This window comes from Babylonia areolata, chromosome 7 (assembly GCF_041734735.1).
Source record: "Babylonia areolata isolate BAREFJ2019XMU chromosome 7, ASM4173473v1, whole genome shotgun sequence".
In the NCBI taxonomy this organism is placed as follows: Eukaryota; Metazoa; Mollusca; class Gastropoda; order Neogastropoda; family Buccinidae; genus Babylonia; species Babylonia areolata.
Genome location: NC_134882.1, coordinates 27381161 through 27404273, shown reverse-complemented (window position 1 = coordinate 27404273; position 23113 = coordinate 27381161). Strand labels below are relative to the sequence as shown.

Sequence of the window (23113 nt, the reverse complement as noted above, 5' to 3'; positions counted from 1 at the left end):
AAAAGATGTATGTATGCCAATATGCCTGAGGGTCTGAGTGTTCTTAAAAATTCAAAATATAACCCCAAAACTTTCCAAATTGTTTCTTAAAAGACATCAGAGGGGTTGTTTGTGTGGAAAGCAAATCTCCAGTGTGCCACCAATCATTCCCTGAGTTCCAGATGACAGGTATACATAGCTTGTATATTAATAACCTGAGTACTTTTCTGCCTGTTTCAGATGAACGCCAGCAACCTGGCTGTGTGTTTTGCCCCTTCCCTGTTCAACTTCCTGGGCAGCCACGGCACCAACAGCCCCAAGCGGCAACGCAAAGGTCTGGGCGTGCCGGAACAGCGGGAGCTGATGGAGCAGAAGGCTGTCCACGAGTGTTTCACTTACATGATCACCGAGTGCAAGAAACTGTTCATGGTGAGGGTCACAGGAATCAGGTTTTGTCACTAACGTTAGGGGTTTGTTTTTTTTTGTGTGTGTACATGTATTGGTTTAGATAAGATCTTAGTTATGATAAATTTTTTTGCCTTTTGATCACTATACCTGTTATGCCCACCCACACCCCACCCCTTCCCCCTTGCTTGTCCGTTTTCTGTCTCTCACTAACCACTTCTTTACCTGTCTACCACTTTGTCTTCATTTCTCCCTAGATATGTAGCTCTGACAGGTTGACATCAGTAATGCAAATTATGAAGCATGGTGTGGAATTATTTGATGAAGCACAAAAAAATGATTGTGCAGGATATGTGATATTGCAAAGTTATGTTCCTTTTGTTTTTTTGTTAGCTGGCACATGTATGCATTTTTTTCTCTTCAAAATGAAATGTTCTGTTTAGCAAAAACAAATGTTTGTTGCTGTTTAAGCAATTTTTTTTATAGTTTCTTTTCCATCTGATTTTACTTTTGCCCAGTTCATGAAGAAAGGAGAAGTGAATATTAAAGAGGAAGCATACCTTAAAAAGTAGCATCGGCTAGAAGCTGTGTAGTGGGAGGAGTGAGTAATGGGAGGGATAATATTTGACTTGTTAGCAATTTTGATGTTTGGCTGTTTGATGAGGATGAAGGTCGCTTTGCTGCCATGCTGCTCTGTCCAGAGAAGAATTCCATTTAACCCCTTGACCACTGAACCTTGGAGAAATGAGATGAATGTGTTATGAATTTGGAGTACATTTACTATACTTTGTTAACTTTTAAGTGGTGTCATTTATTTTGCTGATGAAAAGTAATGCCAATTCAAGAGAAAGGAGGTCAAATAGATAATGGCTACTCACATCCTGACATGTAAGCTCAGTCTTATCTCAGTGGGGTGACAGTCCTTCACTGACGAATGCACTCAGCAGCTGTCAAGGAGCTAATGCCCCATCGTACATAGTGGTGATCGTACAATCGCTTTATCCACCTGTGCATACAGTGTGTTTGGGTGCCAACAGCGTTGTTTTACCATGGCAGAAGATGGTGGTGTGGGTCGTCAGTGCATAGTTTCGATGCGCGATGCTGCATATCCGGTGGTTCCGAGTTCAGAGGGAGGTGTTGGGTGTTTCTACAGCCCTTTAGCTATTGGTTTAAACAGTAATTTATTTCAGACAAATTACAGTACAAATGCATCATGTATTTGACAGGACAGCAAGAAAGTCTTTTTGTCCAGTCCTGTTGTATTGATTACACACACTGAAGATGTGACAGATGTTTCTGCAGGTCACAAAGTTATCATGTTGTAGAATGGATGATTTTGTCCTCAAAAGAAAAATAAGAACAGTATTTTTGACAAACAGAAACTGAACAGGTGTAATGTGAAGAAATCAGATCATCAGCGCCAGTAAAAAAAAAAACCAAAACAAGCTTTGTAGACTGCAGAAGCATTGTGGTAGAAGCGTGTCCATGTCTCTGCCTCCTGGAACAACACCAAGGCTGTGGCTGGTGATTTTATCAGCGGTGGTAGTAGTGATTGTCAACAGTTGGTGGTCACGAGGTAGATGGGCTTGTCGACAGGTGTCCGCTTCGCTGTCGCGCAGTTTGCAGCAGTGTTTCCTGTCCAGGAGAGAGTCCCCTGTCAGGAGGTGTGGTGTGGTGGCACTAGGCTGCCTGCCAGGTAAGAGGACGGCGGCGGCAGCAGCAGGTGAGTCAGTACGAGTGGCTTGTTGTTGGCAGGTGCCCCCCTCCATGTACAGCCGCCTGCACCTGTCCACGCTCAGCAACATGGAGCCTGTGCACCTGGACGAGTTCTACGCCAAGGGCAAGCAGCCGGGTCCCGACTACAAGGCCTTTGGGGAGGAGAACATCCAGGTTCTGTTGAAGGTCAGAGTCCTTTGGGATTTGTTTGGTGGTGGTGGGTTTTTTTTCCATAATATTTTACTGTCTTTTGTACAGACTACAATACATTTTGTTTGTGTGTGTGTGTGTGTGTGTGGTTAAGGGATTTGGGAGGGACGTGTGTGTGTGAACAAGCGTGTGTTTTTTGTGTGGGTGCATGCGTGTTGGTGTGTATGTGTGTTGCAGTACCTTTTGGCACAGCTTATTGAAATATGCATGTGTGTGTGTGTGTGTGTTAAATATTCCATTTAACCACACATACTCTACCATGACCCACAAGTGATATGTATGTGTGTGTGTTAGATGTTCCATTCCAGTGTACATTCTCTTTGTTTTAAACATCGCATACTTCAAGTTAGAGCATCATTATTGCATTTAATATCATTATGATCATAATTATTGTTGTTGTCATGAGATGATGTTGGTGGATGTGCAGGAGGCTCACGACAAGAACCGTGGTTGGGCCCCAATGCCGGTGAGCGTGTCGGGCATCGAGGTGATGTTTCGCAAGCCCCAGGATGGCCACCCCCTCAGGCAGTGGAAGTGTAGCGTGGAGATTGAGGCGCCCCCTATTGAGGTCCTCAACCGCATCCTGCATGAACGGTAGGTGTGCCCGGACTGTTGGGGAGGAGCAGTAGTATTTTCTGTTGTTGTTCATGCTCCCTTCTGTTCGGTGCTTATATACTTGGATGGCACTGTTTTTTTTGTTTTGTGTTGAGGTTTATTGTAAGGTTTGTTGGGTTTTTAGAATGTAGGTAAATGTCTGATGTGCTGAATGTTGTCGACATGGCTTTAGCTGGTAGTGTCTTGTTTTAAATGAAGAAATATCTGATAATTGTGTCTGTGTGAGTGCATATGTGGATATCTTTTTATTCTACACTCATTGCGACATCTTGTTTGCATTATGTTACTGTTGCATGCCTATCTTAATGTGTAATATGTTTTCAGGATTTTTCACTGTGAGTCTTCTGAAAGAGTAGTTCTTAGCGCATCACTCATCACTTGAGATTTTTTCATTGGTTCCTGGTTTCACAAGATGAGCACTCTGTGTTATAAAATGCTTAATTAAACAAGTCTGAACCTTCCTGTCTCTGTGACTGCCTTCACCTCTACACCCCATCTTGCTGTCAACAGCTTCAGGCCCACTCTATTTCCACAGTCCCTTCCCAGATTCAAACACTTCAAATTGAACGGCCACTCTTTATCTGTCTCTGGACCTTACACTTGGAAAGAGCTCAATGTTTCGCTGCTCTGCGCTTGGCACTTTCAAGTCATTACTCATTTCCACAATCCACGTCTCTCTCTCTCTCTTTCCAGTCTACAGTTTTTCTTGCTTTCTGTTTGCATGTTAAGTTTACATTGATAAGTGTTGTCTTTCATCCCTCCAAATCAGAATTATGTTTGTGTGAACCGCTGGTGTAAAAGTACTTTGATTTGTTACTGCACAAGATTCAGCTTGATATAAGTATATCTGTTATGAATGTTGTCATGATGTTTTCTTTACTGTGTGTTTTTTTTCAACTGCCTTGTGTTGTTTTGTGTGAAAACCCCCATCAGCCACAAGTGGGACGACGACATGCTGAGCTGGCAAGTGGTGGAGCGGCTGGATCGACACTGTGACGTCTTTCACTATGTGCTCAACTCCATGGCGCCACACCCCCCTCGACACTTCATGGTGCTCAGGTACACTGCTTCCACTACTGTTTGATGCTTTTCTTTTCACCATCTGCACCATTTCAGTGGCATTACTCCCACTCTGCTTGTTTCGAGTCTACAGTTCACAGCCATACTCAGATTTGTTGAACACAGTACTAGCTCCAGCAGAACTCAGGCCATACGTGTATAAGTCCATGTGAACATGGGAGTAGCAGTTCATGAACGGAGAAGGGAAAAAAAATGAAAGGGCTGTTGTATTGACAGACGTGTTATTCAGATGATGATATCACCCACGAAAACGGAGTATGGCTGCCTACATGGCGGGGTAAAAATGGTCATACACGTAAAAGCCCACTCATACAATATACAAGTGAACGTGGAAGTTGCAGCCGACAAACGAGGAAGAAGAAGATGATAGTATGATAGTCAGTTTGACTATGACCTCAGCAGTAGAGGAGGTAACTGCTGTCCTGGACTATCTGGGCTGGAATTTGATTATAGTGGAGAGTGTCTTGCCTAAGTTACATCCCCACTGTCCAGGCCATGAGGGTTTTAGGACAGTCAGCCTTGGGATGGTTCCCAAAGGCCAACTAGCTCCCACGGCTGCAGCACTAAGAAGCAGTGCAATTTTGCCACCTAGTTTGAGTCATAGTCCCTCACAAAAGACTAAGCTGTCAATGATTTCCCACTGCAGTGGAGAAACCATTAATAATACAGCTCTCACTTGGCTGTTGGGCCTCAATGATAGAGATCACAGGTGAAGGTGGTGGGGGTGATTGAGCTATGTGTCTGTCTCGTTCACTGTGTGACAGATGTATGTCTGTGCTGTTCAAAAGGGATCAAAACTGTACCACAAAACTTCTTGTGTCAAAGGAAAGTGAGAGGGTGTATCACTGGTTTTGACAGAGCTGCACTGGCTCCCTGTGAAATTTCAATGTGAATACAAAGTTGAAGTTCTAGCCTTATTGCTGATTTTATAAGTATCCATCTGCTTCGTTTTTCATGTACTCCTCTTCTTATCCTCTTTGTTATTCAAGTAAAAAGCCCATCAAACTTTTCAGAAATGTAAAGAGAAATCAGTTTGGGATCATGGTTTTAGTTAAGCTTAAAAAAATTATTTAAAAAAAATGCTACTGTCCGTTCTGCATAGCACCCTCAACTGAGTGAATTAAAAATCAGTTTCAAGACATATTCATTCAGCCTGTCATTCCCTTGATATGTCATTAGTTGTGTGTGTGTGTGTGTGTGGTTTAAAGTGTGTGTGGTGTTAGTGCATGAAGTTTGGCAGTAGTGGAGTGTGTACAGTGCACTGAGTTGCATAAGATATTATCACGTCTGCTCACCTACGCCTGTTGCCCCATCTGGGACGCAGGTCACCAACAACCACTCTCCATCCATCCTGGTCCTATGTCAGTCACCTCATCAGACCCTAGGTGCAGTCTGTCCTCATCTGCTGTCTTGTTCATTCCAACAGTTCTTCATTAGTGATCAGCCAGATTTACGTAAGATCTTCATCTGTGATTCTGTCAGGCCAGATGTAAGATCTCCACCAGTGATTCTGCCAGGCCAGATGTAAGATCTCCATCTGTGATTCTGTCAGGCCAGATGTAAGATCTCCATCTGTGATTCTGTCAGGCCAGATGTAAGATCTCCACCTGTGATTCTGCCAGGCCAGATGTAAGATCTCCATCTGTGATTCTGTCAGGCCAGATGTAAGATCTCCATCAGTGATTCTGTCAGGCCAGATGTAAGATCTCCATCAGTAATTCTGTCAGGCCAGATGTAAGATCTCCACCAGTGATTCTGTCAGGCCAGATGTAAGATCTCCACCAGTGATTCTGTCAGGCCAGATGTAAGATCTCCACCAGTGATTCTGTCAGGCCAGATGTAAGATCTCCACCAGTGATTCTGTCAGGCCAGATGTAAGATCTCCACCAGTGATTCTGTCAGGCCAGATGTAAGATGATGCACGATACAGACACAATTCATCATCGTCATAATGATGATGATTGTTGTTGTTATTCAGGTATTGGAGGGCAGACCTGGTGAAGGGGGCATGTGCCCTGGTGTCGCGGTCAGTGGAGCACTGTGGGTGGAAGGGGGCGACGGAGGCAGACTACGACCAGGGGGTGCGGGCCGTGGAGCTGGGGAACTACCACCTCATGGAGCCCTGCGGTTCTGGCCGCTCGCGACTTACCTTCATCTCACGCACAGACCTCAGGTAAACAGTGGAAGGGGTGTGTGTGGATGGGTGTGGATTGTGTTAGTGTGTGTTCATGTGTTTATATGTGTATGTGTGGCATTTTATGTTGTGTGTGAGTGTGTGTGTTGTGGCCTAGCGTGGTTTTAATGTGCATACATGCATGCATGTTCTGCATAGGTTAACTGTGGGAAAAATCAAATGGGGGATAAAAGCTGATCTTCAAGACTATGTGTGCATGAAGAATTGAAGGGATGGAGAGACAGAGTCAGTGTCAATTTCAACATCTGTAGTGACACCATCTGTAGACACCTTCTGCATTAATATTTTTGACATGATAGTCAACATTGGACGGTTTGTTAGGAATTGGTACTGGGTGTTCATGTATGTCACTGCTGTTTGAGAGCTCTTTTGTTGCTGCTGTGCATGCCAGAGAGCATAATTATGAGGTAGTAAGTAGTTTTTTAAGATTGACCCTGTTTGATGGTGTAGAGTTGATAATGTATCACAGACATGTGCCCTGTGTCAATGTCTGAAGCCTCTGTGTGTTTGCAGAGGGCGGTGCCCGGAGTGGTACAATCGGGTGTTCGGGCACTTATCCTCCAACTACCTGGATCGACTGCGTGACTCTTTTCGTCAGGACGCAGAGGGGCCAGAAACCAAAGTGTGACAGTCATGTCAGTGACACATCCCCGTGAGTCAGACCAGAAACAGTGTGAGCGTTTCGATGGGAGATGTCTGCAACATGTTGGACCAGAAAGAATTGTTCGAGGCACCCAGCTGTCATACAGGAGTACATCTTCCAAAAGACGTGTTGCTTCTTCAAAACACTAGAATGATCTCCTGCGTGCTTTGAAGTCATTCATTCATTCATTGGAGAGAGAGGGAGAGAGCTATGGTAATGAAACGGAGAGAAATTGTATCTTGCATCAGTGAAGGAGTAATGCTACGTGAAATGTCAAAGGGGCAGAAAAAAAAATGAAGGTGGGACAAGTGAAGGCATGTGGTGTTCACATCATCATCTCTAGCATCATCATCATCTCCATCATCATCATCTTCTTCGTCATCCACTACGGAATCCAGGTGTCATTGGTGATGTGTTGGAAAAGAGGGATAGGAAAACAGCAAGAGACGATTGTCAAGGAATGTGACAAGTGTTGGACACCTTTCTTTCATTCCTGTCATTTCTGTGGCTGATAATGATGCACTTCACTGATCCAGGCTGCAAGTCCAAATGATGATGACAGTGGAATGTGTCAATCCTGGAGACAGGCAGGCATGCTTCTTGGATTGGCTGAAGCTGGTTTTTTTCCTTTTTCTCTTATTTTCACTGGGGTCAGTTTTATGAACGAGAAGCTGCACTATGAAGTGACAGTTGTGTCAAGAGTTGCTGAAGAGATGGCTTGGTGAAAGAATGGAGCATCACCCTGTTGTTGAAGTGGTGTGTGTGCCAGCAAGTGCAGAGTGGTCAGCACTGTGCTGGTTGTGCCTCCAAATGTGGTGTGTGCATGAGACTGAAGGCGGGAGTGCTGTACAGTATGTGGTGTGGAGACAGCACCAGAAACAACAACTGCTTGTAAATAAAGGAAAGTGGAGAAAACACAGAACTCTCAAAAAAGAAAAAGAAAAAAAAAGCAAGAACTCTTTTGGCCATAGAGATAATAAATGTTCATCTTTCAACGTTTTAGAAAACAATGGTGCAAGCGTCGGCTCACTGATGTGTAAAATTCTTATTAAAATGTATGCTTACAAGAGACTTGTAAAAAAAGCCAAGCAACTGATGTGTAAAATATTGATCATGTATTGGCATACAACAGACTTGTAAAAAAGCCAGCATACTGATGTGTAAAATATTGATAATATTGGCATACAATAGACTTGTGAAAAGTTGACATGTGGCTCTTGGTGTGAGGATATGAACCAACCCTGCTTCAGGATGTCAGGGGCTCGAACAGCATCATGTTCAGAGTACACTTCCCTTGTTTTGTACACTTCATCATAACCTCTGAAATACATTTGTTAAATAATCAGGTCTGTCTTTGAATAAAACAACAACCCTGTCCTGTCATCCAACATATTAATATTTATCAAAGAATATTCTGCCAATAACCTAGGAGCCCTTTCAATGGTATCGTTGAATCCATGTTTTGTTTATTGTTTTTGTTTGATTTCCTTTTTGAGGAACAGACCCAGGAATGTGGTAATGGTAGTGACAGAGCTAAAATTCAAAGAGAAGAAATAGTGTTTCATAGTTTGGACACTTTGTCAGTACTACACATGATTGAATGCTGTTGTGACTGGAAGACATGTGACGATAGCTGTTCCTATTGAAATTGAGCTGTAACTGGATGGAAGAGGAAACTGAAGAAGTTGCGAAGAGAAGCTGGTGGCAAGAACAGTGGATGTGGTGTTTATGTGCAATAATCTGATGGTCACATTCACTGGATTAACAGTCAATATTTCTGGCACTTGTTATTCCCTGTATTGGCAGCATATGTATTTATTTCTTCATCAGTCTGTAGGTATACTCTTCCTCAGCCTGCGATCAGACGACAGGGGATAGCCTGTCCTTCTTGACTGAAGTCTGTAAATCAATTGCAAGTAGACTAGATAACTGGGACTGGGTTGAAAACAACAAACCGCTTCTCTGTAAATATATACGTTTGCATTATTGATCTTCAGCATATCTTTTGTTACATTGAACTTGTGCTGACTATCCGATTCGTAATGGCATGAGTTTGGCTGCTTTGCCTCCTCCCACTGGCCAAAGTCTACCTGTATACGTACTTTGTCAGCTCTATCACACTGACACAGCCATAATATTTGCCACTGCATTTAATAAATCATATACTCCTTGTTGGGATTAATAGCCCTTCCTGCCCTGCCCCCACTGGCTTTACCTCCTGATGCCTGCACACAGTGTGCATGGGTCGAAAAGCAATACCTGTATCCCTCTCTGGCCTGGGAACGTTGACCTGACCTGATCTACTCAGTACATAGCGAGTTGCCTTTCCCTCCTCTGCATAACAAGCACTGTTCATGTCTGGAGAGTTGGTTTACGGGTTGTGTTCCATGGTGGACAGCTTATTTCTGCACGGTTGTTTTTCTCATTCTTGTTTGTTGTCCTGTGAAACAGTGTGTGTGCATGTAGTAAAACGTGGTGTGTGTGTGTGTGATAGAGGTAGAAGAGGTGTCTGTATGATGAATGTTAATATTGTTATCTGCTTGTAGGAGACAAAGCATGGTTTTAGTGCTGGACTGCTGGTGGAGGGATGTGGAGTTAAAGGGACCCAAAAAGTAGAATTTTTTTTTTGGTCATATATTTTATGAAGTTGAAGGGACTTGAAAATGGTTTTATTTGTGTTCTATATTTAGTCAGGGATGTTATGAAGTTCAAGGGACTTAAAAATGGTTTTATTTGTTGTTTTTCCCCTGCCTCCTTTGCTCAGATTTAAGTCTGAGCGTTCAAGAAGTTTCAGGTCACCAGTCTTGACAGCAGTCTGTTGGGGAAGGGAGGTAACTACACTTGTGCAGACTTGGGACTTGTTGCTTTTTGGTTTTCATTTTGTTGAATTCACTTCAAGTACTCAGTAACACCAGAGGCTGAGTGACCTAGCCCCAAGGATAATTACAATCTCTTCATGACCACTGGGTGGAATGTCCATCTCCATGTGCTGGTTTCGCATCCTGAAGGTGCTGCTTTTAACTGACCTGATGAAAATGTACGGTAACATCATTGAAGTGCTAGTTCTGCATGAGGAAAATGTTTCAGCCATTGATTTCCATTTTATCCCCCTCGCCCTCCACCACTTCATGTACAGTTAATGCTTTCTTTGAGTGTGTGATGCCGAACATGTCTGTGAATGTAAAAATAGCCAGTCTGTTGTAATACTATCCTCAGCGAGAAAGTGCTGCGTTGTTAAATGCATCTTCTGAAAGCAGTGAAGAAGTGAATGTTGTGGTAGACAGTAGTGTAGGTGTGGTGCAAAGCAGAGGCTGGTGACATCACTGTCAGTGATGGGCCATACTGATACTCTGTGGTCAGTGCCAGCCAGTGTGTGTGGCTCTCGCTGCTGACCTGTGGAGGGCAAGACAGGGAGGGAGTGGGGAGGAATCAGCTCTGTGGCCTGTGTGTGTAGGGGGAGAGAAAGGTGGAAGCAGGCAGTGTGTGACATGTTGATGTTTACTTCGGTGCCATATGACCAGCCAAATGAATGCCTGCTTGCTTGCAGACCTGTGGAGGGATGACCCCTCCACCTCCCCACTTTTCCAGGCATTAGAGATGAGTACACTGACTGATGATGACTCCAAGTAGTTAGTCTGCTGTCGTGAAGTGTGTGTATGTGTATGTGTGCTAAGTCACAAGATGACACATTGAGTTTGTAGGATAACATTTGTTTAGAGATGACACGACCATAATTTCTGGCCATTATGGGTGCCTTTTTTCTGTTCTTTTTTTTTTTTTTTTTAGACTCTCAAATATCGGATTTCTGCTGTCAACACTTAGTGGTGTAAAGAAAATGTTTTAAAAATAAACCAGAGTACTTTCAGTTCTGTTTACCAGAATCACTGTTTAATTACACATACTTAACCGTGACCATCACTGATTCTACCCAAATCGCTGATTCTAAATTCTAAATTTAAGCCATTTCCTTGGATGTCTTTTCAGATCAGGAATTTAAGAACATCCCAACAGCTGTTGTTGCCATAAGGCCAGAAATTATGGTGCACTGAAAATGTGTGTGATTCAGAAAGGGAAGACGTAGAGTTGGCATATATTGACAAATCCAGCAGATAGTGTACAGGTAGTAGCTTGCGGTTGCTGCAGTAGTCACAGCACTGGCCTTTATCTTGTGACCCCCTGATGCCTGGTGAAGATCAGTGTGGATGTATATATTATTTCATCTAATCTGGAATGCATATTATGCTGACTTCGTGTTAGTGTGTATACTCCTTGAACTACACTTGTGTCTGTGATTGTTTAAAAAAAACAACAACAACAAATGATGGCAAGTTAGGCTAGTGGTGGACTGGGTGTGTGTGTGTGCGTGTGTCCACCTGAGATGTACATAAGTGATGACAATGTAGACAGACCACTGCACTGAATGCTGTACGCGCCTTGCTGTTGACGATGATGATAATGATGACCTATCTGTGGCTGCCAGAAGTTTCGGATGTGTGTAGAGAGATAGAGCTCAAACCCCAGCCACACACCCCTGTACATGTCAGCCCCTCCCCATAACCTCTCTCCTCATTTCATCATCATCATCAGTTCCACTTCCATGGAGAATGGTGGTGGATGGAGTGGGCACAAGTAAGAAGAAGAGCAGTGCTGGATGTGAGAGCCGATCAGTCCTGATCCTGATATTACTGATCAGTCCTGACGCTGATATTGTTTGCTGTACACACCAATATACTCCTCATGTATTGCTGCCTCCTGCTACAAAATGCAAGATAACACCAGCTACTTCCATTGGCGCCATCTTCTAAGTCCTCTTGGTTTTTGGTTCTTTTTTGTTGTTGTTGTTGTTAATGGTGATGATTTGTCTAGTCGCTCATCTGAAATTACTACTGGTTAGGGTTTGGGGCAGGATTAGCAGCAGAATGATATGGCCAATTTCAGTCACTGTGGGAATGAATATTGTTTTGATTTTTTTTTTTCTCTTTCAAAGTGATAATGGTGACATCATGATCATGAATGATTGTCTTCAGCTCCTGATAGAGATATGGGTGCAGGTAATAATCTGTTCGGATACCTCATCTGTTCTATGTTTGATTCTGTAAAGTTTACTTGCAATAACAATTCATTGATATCAATTGTTTACTTAATGATTTTATGATTTCACCTTGAAATAGATACCTCATTAAAGCACAATTTTGAAGGCTAAACTTTGAAAATTATCAAAATCTTGTGATACAGGGAATAATAGTCTTGTGATATGAGAAAGGCTAAAAAAAAAAAAAAAAAATCTGGTGTAGACAGGCAAAAGAAGACCATACTCTAACAGTGGACACAGCAGGTACATTCCTTTTCAGATAAAGCAGGCACAAGGGAATGAGTCCTGCTATTAATGTCAGGACCGGTGTAGAATGTGTGGGAATTATGCTTGGTTACTCAGAAACTTTGGACTATAACACACAACCTTTGAATGTACCAGCTTTCAGGCTACTGTAATTCAGTTCAATAGTGTCCGCAGTGGCTGTGTTATAGACTTGAAGGGTTAAAGAGTACACCAAAGTGTTCACATGATCAAGGTGCAGATTTATTGATGATGTTGAAAACCAGGACTTGAGTTGCACAAGCAATCTCAGCAGCACCAAGTTTGCTTTGTGTTAATAATTTTCCGAAGTGCTTGCTAATTTTGCAGGCTTCATAATTTTTTTTTTTTACAAAAGCAAACTTGGTGCTGCAAAGATCACTTGTACAACCCAGCCTAGCTTTCTTTTGGAAGTGTTGGTGTCAGTAGCCAGATTTCTTGTGATTTGCCATATGATTTTGTTTTGTTCTCAAAATTGGCTTCATTTTTATGGCATTGCATCTTGAGATTCTGTGGTTAAAATCTGCTGTCAAACTGGCTGCTTTGCTCTGTTGTCCTATTTTGTGGCGAATGCAGTACAACAGCCCAGGCCTTTGTTCTGGCACGGCCCTGCAATTATTCACTCCACAGCCAACAGCATACTGAATGGATTGCATGACTGGCTCAGCTCGAGGGCTTTTTAGTTCTGCCTCAGCTGCAAATTTGGCCAACACAGCATGACAGTTTGACAGTCGTGTGAAATTTCAAGAAGCTGGAGATAAGTTTGAAATACAAAGAACATTGAAGGCATTTAATGCCAAGTCCTGCAGTTCTCCTTGGAATGTTATTGTTTCTGTTGAGAAGTTAGGAGGACCCTGTTTTAATATCTAGTTGGTTAATTAATTAAGCAGGCGCCAAGAAAAAAGAAAGTTGAAACCAGGAGGATATCAGCTCATTTTTATCCATCCACTCCACAAAACAGACAATAAATGTATTTGATAATTAAACATTCTGCAACATGTTTTGTGATTTGTGTTGTAAATTGAAAAGTGCATGATTAATATGTGCAACTGCTGCAGGGAGGCTGTTGTGGTTAACACACTTAATCTGACTGATTAGACCTTGACAGAAATCGAGTTCAATTTAGTTCTCACCAACTACCAAGTCCTTCTGACATAACAGTGCATGATTTAAATGTTCAACTGCTGCAGATTATTATTGTTATTTTTGTTTAATCAATCAGAAAAAAAAGAGCACTCCTCTCTCCCAAAGTGACAGGAACTTACGAACACAAAAGGACAGGAGAGGCCTCATGTCAAGTTACATTGGGGTCCCCATCTTTCACTTCTCACCTGCAGCCCACTTCCTTCAGGTAGGAAGGCAGACTCCAGGGGATTCTTCCCCACCCCCTACACACCCCACCCCACACACCCACTCCTTCCTGTTCTCTCCTCCCTAGCCAAATTTGTAAACGTTTCCTTCATCCCCTGCTGGAGTCATGGAAGAAGAGAACTGCCCACAAGAAGTCTACAAACTGAATGAACATATCAATATGCAGGTTTCCCTGGCAAAATTCTGCAGAAAAATCAACGTTGATAGAACATTATACACATAAAAGGTGGCGCTGCACTGGTGACATATTCTCCCCATGGAGAGCAGCCCAAATTTCATACAGAGAAATATGTTGCAACTAACAGTTATATATCTGCATGGCAGATTACAATCTACCCAAACCTCTAGGTGCCCTTGTCTAGTGTCTACAACACTTTCCACAAATTCAGTGCTGAATCATTTGAAGACAGCAAAATGACCAAGTTGCCACATAAACATCCCAATACACTCTGTGTTTCCCCACAGTAAACAGTGTAGACTGGAGAGGAAGACAGCTGTGGAGGAACACCATCTTCTGTCATGTTCGTAGACATACCTGGTTCCATCATGTGTCGAAAAGTTACAGAATACTCGCGTCTCACTCTCGCACACACACGCACACACACACACACACAGAGTTTTCAAGTACACAAGGTTTCCGAGTTATTCATCATATTCACAGTAATGGTATAAAGTACAGTTACAAAATGATTTGTACATCACCAACAGCAGAGTCAATTCAGTACAGACACTGCACAATACAGCGCAGTGATCAGAATGCACTGCTGTGTGTAGCTGAACCGTACACTTGCATAAAAAAAACAAAAACCTGGAGCTATATATATGCACAGGTACAAAATAATAGTTTTGTTTGTAACTTAACTGTACAATCACAATACACCTGAATGATCCTACTGTTCTGTGTTGGTGATTACATGCATGGTCAAAGATGGTCCACACACAACTTTTGCTCCTGCAAAGAAAATTCCCATCCCCCTTGCCTTCACATGCTCTCACATCTTGATTGCTGCATTGTATGGTGTTTTGAGAGCAGAGGATCATTACACTTCTACATCTACAGCTGCTCATGTGTCTACCTTCAGTTATTCACCATTACTCTCTCGCCTCACTTTCTTCCACTGAGGCTCCAAGTGGTGTAAATAAAATTTGTAAAATACTGATATATGAAATTCCTGAAGGCAATCTCATGAGCATCTGATTCAAAACCAAGTCACTGAGGCGCCTGGCACTTCAATCATTCAGAGAGATACTCATCAGGATTCCCAGCAAGCAAAACAAGACACAGATAAAGACTTGAAGACGCAATAGATGATACAAAGTTGGTTTTGAGATTCCCACTGATTCTGATCCAAAAGGGAAGGGGGGAGGAGAAGAAGGAAAAGAAATGGTCTGCAAGGCACATGCCACAACTGTTGACACTACAAACAGCTATCACAACTGTTGAATATATATATGACTGGTTTTGCCATTTCTTTTACTCTGGCCCAGATCAAGGCAGATAACTGTCAAAATGAACCCCTGCATTCTACAATGAAAATATCAAAGGCTGCTTTCAGAAGTTAAGTTGTGGAAGCCCCTTCCAGTTGTTTACTGCTGACAGATCTATCCAGTTTCTAAGACTATGTTAACCTCCTAAGTCGGATTCTTTCCAAAGACTAAATCATACCAAACTGCTCAATAACTTCATGAAGAAGAATCAACATTGTAAAGCAACAAAAAAGTTCCTCAACTGCAAATCTGTGTTATCCATGTTCACAGATCTTCATTGCAGATATTGGTTCTAAATGACTTCTTACAAAATGACTGATAAATAACTGAATCAATTAAAAATATGTGATGGGGCTAGACTGCTGAAAATTAACAAAATAAAGGGACTACCACTAAGCTAAAATAAGATATTACCTTGTTAAACAAATGAAGCAAGCGACAACTTCCTTATCTCAATGGAGCTGAAGATGAACAAGTTGAGCTGATTCACAACAATGACTACTACAATAAGAAAACCAGACTGATGCTCCATGTTGTCTTTGGACTGAATTTGTTTCTGCTGATTCAAACCTGGATTCAGTCAGTAGAACTCAATGTCTTGGTGATCTCAGTTCAAATGTCTGCTGCCTATGTGCTGGAAATATTGCTGACAAATCTTCCTCCGTGATCACACAGACACATCCTTTACACCTGTTGGACCAGAAAAATAACTACAGCATTTTAAGCAAGGCGCAAAATGAAACCAAAAAACAAAATGATCAAATCAATACATCAAACTAGCAACAACAATCATGAAATGAGTACAAACTACCTGATTAAAAAAAAAAAAAACACGCACAAAAATGACCAGACTAATTATTAAACAAACTCATAACCAGACTAGGAACAAACAAAATCCCTATCTCAAGACAAAAAAGCAAAAACACAAATAAGCATCAACACCAATGTGAATGATCCGAAATCAATCTAAAAACCAACAACAAATATAAAAAAAACATCCATAGATAGACAAACATATAGAGGACTACAACTACTGTATGACGGCAAAATGACAACACCAAATGGCAGTGGTCAAGCATCGGACTCCTGGGATCAACACATATACATGTAGGATTCTAAGTTCTCACAATGATTATCTTGTGCTGTATATCATGCACTTCCTTCTCAACACCTACACACAACATACACCAGGAACCGAAAAAAAAAGGGGCGGGGGGGACTTTATTAAGTTGTAATACTGTTTTATCTAGTGTTCCCTGATCAATTACTGGCTTCCAGGGAAACCAACTGGGAGAGGGATAATATGAACTCTGAATAACATCCTCTTCTGCACATGAATGGAAAAAAAACCTTATCATGTTCTTCTAAAACAAACAAACAAGAACAAAAAAACAGCATGCACTGATTATAATTTAATTAATTTTCCCCATCATAATTCCATTACTTCTGTCAGTTCTGCATCACTAGTTGCAACCCACATACACTTGGTGAGCAGTTTTTATGTGTGTGTGTGTGTGTGTGTGTGTGTGTGTGTCTGTCTGTCTGTTTTTTACCATGCCACTGAAGCAGCTGTACTCATTCTCAAGGCAAAGTATTTGCTGGGTGTCTTAGTGTTTCCATAACTCAAACATTTTCAGAACCTTTAAGATCAATGTGAATGAGCATTACACGTTCTCCCATGCTTCAACATATTAAGGGGAGTGCGGCAACAGCCAAGTCTGCACATGCCTCTGAACTAGGAGAAGACGATATCACCACTCTTCACAAACCTGATGTTTACAAGACCTCATCACTTTAAGGCAAACATCTGTCTGTCTGCCCCCCATCTCTCCCTGTCTTACACACACACACACACACACAGAGTTAATATTAAAAAAATACTCAAACATGTGATAAACTATCAACACAGGATGAGTAAAATATGATTTAACTATTTAAAAAAATGTCCTGTACTTCCAAAGCACAATGCAGGAAATGATTTAAATATGATGGTAATGAATATATACACATCAACAAAGACCATGATCTACTGATTATTATTATGCTCAGTCAGTGACTTAGGCAAAAGCGGCAGTAAACCTTTCACATACAGCTGAACATTCAAAGATATATGTCTCACAAAAATTATACAGCTCACAGGTATTCATAATAACGTACAGGACGAAAGTCATCAATGCAAGAAAATTCGGTCACAAAGTACTCACATCTAGCGCATCATCAACTGGGAGGAAGATTCTGGAAATAATACAGCAACATTGAACACCAGTTCCAACAGAACAGCAAAACTGTTGATTTGTCAACACTGACTAGAGTCTGGTCATTTTACAACTAATACAAGCTGTTAATACAAAACTGCATGCCTCAGAACAAAATATCAGTGGCATACAATCATTATAGATAAAACTTTTTCTCTCTCTTTTTTTTTTTTAATGAGAGAGGTCCTGACATGATGTCAAGCTGTGTTTTAAGGTTCAAATTAACAACAGTGAAATTCCAATTACACAACATGTTTGCTCTAATTCTAGGAACGAAGCAATATAACTCATAATGCACTCAGATCTCTAGCAGATCTCTTTCTTTGTTCTAATCAATTTAGATGATAAATTAATTTAGATCATTGTAGATGATCAACTTCTTTGTTTAGATCAATGTTGATGCTCAATTTTCTTTGTTCAGATCTATGCAGTATATCTAATGTTTCCGTTCATAGACTGAGGTTATTTATATATTTTTCATATTCATAGACACAGCAGAGAGTTTGTTTCTTTTCTTTAATATAAAAAACCAGCTTTTTATAGTAAAAAAAAAAAAGACATCTCAAATCAGAGATACCCAATGTGTATACTACAGGAGGGAGAGACTCAAAACGAACACCCCCCACACCCCACAACCCTATAACTTGTGAAAACCTTGACTGACACAATGCGAGAACTGTACCAGCAGAGAAGACAATGCACCTCCTGTTGTGTGTGACCAGAGCATTGTGCAGCCATGGCTCAAGTTTTGTTCCAAGGCCTGTTCAGCACCGAATCGCAGGGAGTATTTTTTCCAGTGCATACTGTATGCATTGCATCCATCAGTAGGGACAAACAAGGCACACATGACTGTTGCACATTCATGGGGTACGTATATGTCACATGATCAGCACACACACACACAAACATTATTTTGCCCTGAGAATAACTTTGTGGGGCTACAGCCAGCACCTCACAATACGTCCAACATGATCCTCCCTCACAATAACGCACAGTTAAGTACATCAGCATTCTCCAAAATTACAAATATAATTTGTGTATTCATATAGTAATAACTATTCACATGCATTGTATTCATTCCAACCTTTAGTTATATATATATACATATATATTGTATATGTCATATGCATGACAAGTAAAAAGCAATAATTCTTTCCATGAAATTTACAACTGCACACAGGACACACACTACAAGTACAAATACGACTTTTTCTCAAGGAAAAAAAAAGAAGCAAGATTCTTTTGTAACACCAGTGTTTTTTTCTCTGTCATCTAATCATAGTTAACAGGGTTGTTTTTTCTTTACTTGTTGATCTATATACTTACATGAAGCATCATTCCATTCCTAACTGTTGATCAACAGGTAAAGACAACTCACTCACTCTCCTGTCCTGGCCTGATTCTTCAAGAACAAACCCCGATTCAGCTTCTCCCTAATTTTCGCATACTTTGCACACTCAGAAATGTGACTGTATGATGTATCCAAACACAACTCCACGCAGTCCAGGAAGCACCGACAAAACACCAGACAAAACCGAATCCTTCTCCACACGAAGTGAGTCCAAAGCACTCAGCTGTGTCTGCTTCCTGATGGTTATCTCTTGGTAACTGTGGAGGATGATTCTTTTTGTGCCCTCATCAGTGGACACTCTTGCAGCTTCCGAGCACACGTTTGGCCGCAGGTGGTGCATGTATAGATGAGTTGCTTTTGTTTGTTTGTTTGTTTTTTTGTTTTTATTATTTTATTTTTTGAGAGTGCACAAACTAACCTGAACATGACAGTGATAAGAAACTCTAGGGAGAGCTGGACAGTACAAGGTCTTCAGAGAAGGAGCCCCCCTCAGTCAAGTGTTTCGGCCCTGAACTCCTTACACTCAAGAGGGGCGGGCCACGCTCAGGTCATGACTCCTGGATGCCCTTGTATTGCCGCCTATTGCAGTGGAACAGTAGTTGCTCATCGACAATCCTGCTCTACACGGTGTTGTTATTGTGTCAATGTGTATCCTCCATTCCCCAAAAAGATTACATTCATTTGCATCTTGACAACCAGTTTGTAACCATCCGGCTGTACCTGACCAGAAAAAGGACTCCCAGAAAGGCTGGTGCAGCTCCAGAGAAACTACTGTGACATTTATCATTCACACAATAAACAATATTCTATATTTCTGGCCAAGTTACCTTTGGTTTCATATGATCTTCAGTGCACAGTAATTGGATTCTTATTTATTTATCTATTAATAATTCATTTTTTTTAAATATATACCTGCGATGTAAACGACAAATTTGGAGAGTTCAAGATGTAATTCTGTGAAACTTCTCTCTCACTGAAGAAGTAAAAAATCATCCACATTACAGTTTTTGTTTTGTTTTGTTTGATGTGTGAAAGATTAATTTTCTGTCGGTGTTATTTTCAGTAACTGGGCTTCTTTGGAGAATAAAAGCATGTGAAAGTCTGCTTACTTAAGCACAGTTAGCTGACAACATACTGTTCCATTAATTTAAAAGGTGATTTTAAAATCTATTCTATAACAGACTTTACACTGAATAATGGCTTCTTTTTTTTCATGTTCCCCAACTTGATAAATATTGACCTAAAAAAGATCATTTTCATGTATTCAATCAATACTGTCAAACCATCCACAAAATCTTATGCACATAATAAAACATCTGCAGCATCTGTTACATCTCATTCATATTAACATCACACTGTTCTCTTCCAGAAAATGAAACAAAAAATGAAGTAACGATTTTTGTCAATAACCTTAAAGTCTTGGTTGTTATTTATTATCTGACATATGTGTGTTCTGTTTTTGTTTCAGCAAACATTTACCTTTGAATTACTCCTCCATTTACATCAGCCTGATTCAGCCACTGGGCCACACAGTTTACATCCAGTTACACCAAAACACCCCAGATGCTAAGTTTCGTGAAACACTTGTCATTGGGACTTGTAATAAACGTATGGACCTGTTCATCAATCTATAAAACTATAAATCTATAAAACTTTCAATGCCATTAAAACAAATATGTTGAACTCATATATTCTATGACAACAACAGTGCATCAGACAGTTCAAATTCCCTTTCTTTCTCTCACACATAGCTGCTTGTTCTGTGGGTTTTCCTCTCTCTGGTCAGTGACAGACTTGGCAGTGAAGACATATTCTATTTTATTCTATTCTCTGTCCTAATCACCCACTGCTTTGCTGGTCCTTAAACCAACAGGCACCTGAACACTGCACTCTGTGTTAATTCAGATATGCTATAACCCAAAGGCACTTGAATAAGCAAGTACTCCTGTTTTGCTGTTTCCAAACTCAACAGGCACCTAAAAGAAGTATAAAATGTGTTGCTGTTTTTTTCACAGCCACTTGTTTAATAAATCCAGCCTGCTGCTGTGTGTGTTGTGGACTGAAATCCATGCATGCTGGAATCCATGCACTGAAAGGACAAGAGTGCTGGGTAGCTGTGAGCCTGTGACAGGCACTCTCCTGTTGGTCTCACCCCGCCCAGCAAACCTCTCATCTTCAGTCACAGAAACACACAGCCACCTGTAAACACACTTCATGCTGCCAGACACGGCACAGCCCCACACGCCCTGTCTTGCCCATGTCACACTCCCACCACTGTCTGGTGACTTCTGCAACACATTCATGGGCTGTGACAGTGTGACGCTCCAAGCCCCTCTCTCACACACACACTCCCACCACTGTCTGGTGACTTCTGCAACACATTCATGGGCTGTGACAGTGTGACGCTCCAAGCCCCTCTCTCACACACACACTCACACCACTGTCTGGTGACTTCTGCAACACATTCATGGGCTGTGACAGTGTGACGCTCCAAGCCCCTCTCTCACACACACACTCCCACCACTGTCTGGTGACTTCTGCAACACATTCATGGGCTGTGACAGTGTGACGCTCCAAGCCCCTCTCTCTCACACACACTCACACACTGTACACACTGGGCAGTGGTGGAGGTGGTGCTATCTTCAGAAAGACTGACATGACAGGGCAGGACAAGTGCACACTCTCCCTGTCTTCAGGAAGCTGGCCACCGGCACCCAGAAAAGAACCACGACGCCGAAGGCAGTCCACCCTGCACAGAAAGTGGTTCACCATTCACCTACACAGGCAGCTCTTGCTGATCCCCCTCCTCCACCACCATGCGATAGTCCGGCGGGGGGTAGTTGTTGAAGTGGTAGTCTGAAAACACCGTGTCCGGGGGAAGGCTGCTGAACACCGAGTCCCTCAAGTCCTTCTCCTCCACCACCCCCTCACCCCCCTCCGCCACCTCCGGTCCCCCCGCGCTGCTGGCAGCACCGGCGGCTGCCTCATAGGCCTTGGGCAGGAGGTATCCAGCATGGTCACTGGGGGAGGTCCCCGGGGCGTAGCTGCTGGAGTGGCCGCTGTCACTGTCATCAGGCTGGTGGACCTCTGCCCGCGTCTGCACCTCCCGCCTCGGGGGGGAGTCAGGCTTCACAAAGCCCGGAGCCATCTCCTCCGGCACTGAGCTCCGTCGGGACCTGGCAGCCTCCCCGTCCCCCGGCACTGAGCCGGGCCTCACCCTGGGCGCTTCCTCATCTGGCACGGAGCTGCGTCTCTCCCCTGCAGTGCTGGTGGACAGCAGGGGCTGCATCTCCATGTCTGACCCTCTCTCCCGGGGAAAGTTGCGCTGGTTGATGTAGTGTGGCTTCCCTCCACCCCCTTCCTCTGGCACGGCGGGCAGGGTGGTGGTGGGGGAGGTGGGGGAGGCGGGGGTCTGGTCGGAGGAGGTGGACATGCGCAGGTAGCCGTCAGCATCCAGGGCTGGGTCCACGCCCCCCTCTCCTTCATCCTCCAGCTTCAGGTAGGGAGAGCTCAGATCCAGGTAATACTACAATATACAGACACACATTCAGGTAATACTACAACATACAGACATAAGTAATACAGCAACACACAGACACAGGTAATACTACAACATACAGACACAGGTAATACTACAACACACAGACACAGGTAATACTACAACACACAGACACAGGTAATACTGCAACACACAGACACAGGTAATACTGCAACATTCAGACACAGGTAATACTACAACATACAGACACAGGTAATACTACAACACACAGACACAGGTAATACTACAACACACAGACACAGGTAATACTACAACACACAGACACAGGTAATACTGCAACACACAGACACAGGTAATACTGCAACATTCAGACACAGGTAATACTACAACACACAGACATACTGCAACACACAGACACAGGTAATACTACAACACACAGACATACTGCAACACACAGACACAGGTAATACTGCAACATTCAGACACAGGTAATACTACAACACACAGACATACTGCAACACACAGACACAGGTAATACTACAACACACAGACATACTGCAACACACAGACACAGGTAATACTGCAACACACAGACACAGGTAATACTGCAACATTCAGACACAGGTAATACTGCAACATTCAGACACAGGTAATACTGCAACAGACAGACACAGGTAATACTGCCACATTGACAGGCACAGGTAATACTGCAACATACAGACACAGGTAATACTGCAACATACAGACAGATCCAGGTAATACTGCAACAGACAGACACAGGTAATACTGCAACAGACAGACACAGGTAATAATGCAACATTGACAGGCACAGGTAATACTATAACATACAGACAGATCCAGGTAATACTGCAACAGACAGGCACAGGTAATACTGCAACAGACAGACACAGGTAATAATGCAACATTGACAGGCACAGGTAATACTATAACATA

The 23113-nt window shown here is 42.4% G+C and overlaps 2 protein-coding genes across 3 annotated transcripts in view; one reads left to right on the top strand and one right to left on the bottom strand.

Annotated features, from left to right (window-relative positions):
- The window catches only part of LOC143283933 (rho GTPase-activating protein 7-like), a 207407-nt gene extending 194212 nt beyond the window's left edge, over nt 1-13195 (top strand). For both annotated transcript variants that reach the window (XM_076590377.1, XM_076590378.1), the window contains 6 exons: nt 220-408; nt 2140-2286; nt 2738-2904; nt 3859-3984; nt 5984-6178; nt 6713-13195. In XM_076590377.1, the coding sequence (XP_076446492.1) occupies nt 220-408; nt 2140-2286; nt 2738-2904; nt 3859-3984; nt 5984-6178; nt 6713-6827 (939 nt within the window). In that variant the 3' untranslated portion in view covers nt 6828-13195. The remainder of the gene's footprint in view (nt 1-219; nt 409-2139; nt 2287-2737; nt 2905-3858; nt 3985-5983; nt 6179-6712) is intronic.
- A 1000-nt stretch (nt 13196-14195) lies between these two features.
- Nucleotides 14196-23113, bottom strand: part of LOC143283813 (vascular endothelial growth factor receptor 1-like) — a 130417-nt gene continuing 121499 nt past the window's right edge. The window contains exon 27 of the mRNA XM_076590186.1: nt 14196-22186. Within this exon, the coding sequence (XP_076446301.1) occupies nt 21437-22186 (750 nt within the window). The 3' untranslated portion in view covers nt 14196-21436. The remainder of the gene's footprint in view (nt 22187-23113) is intronic.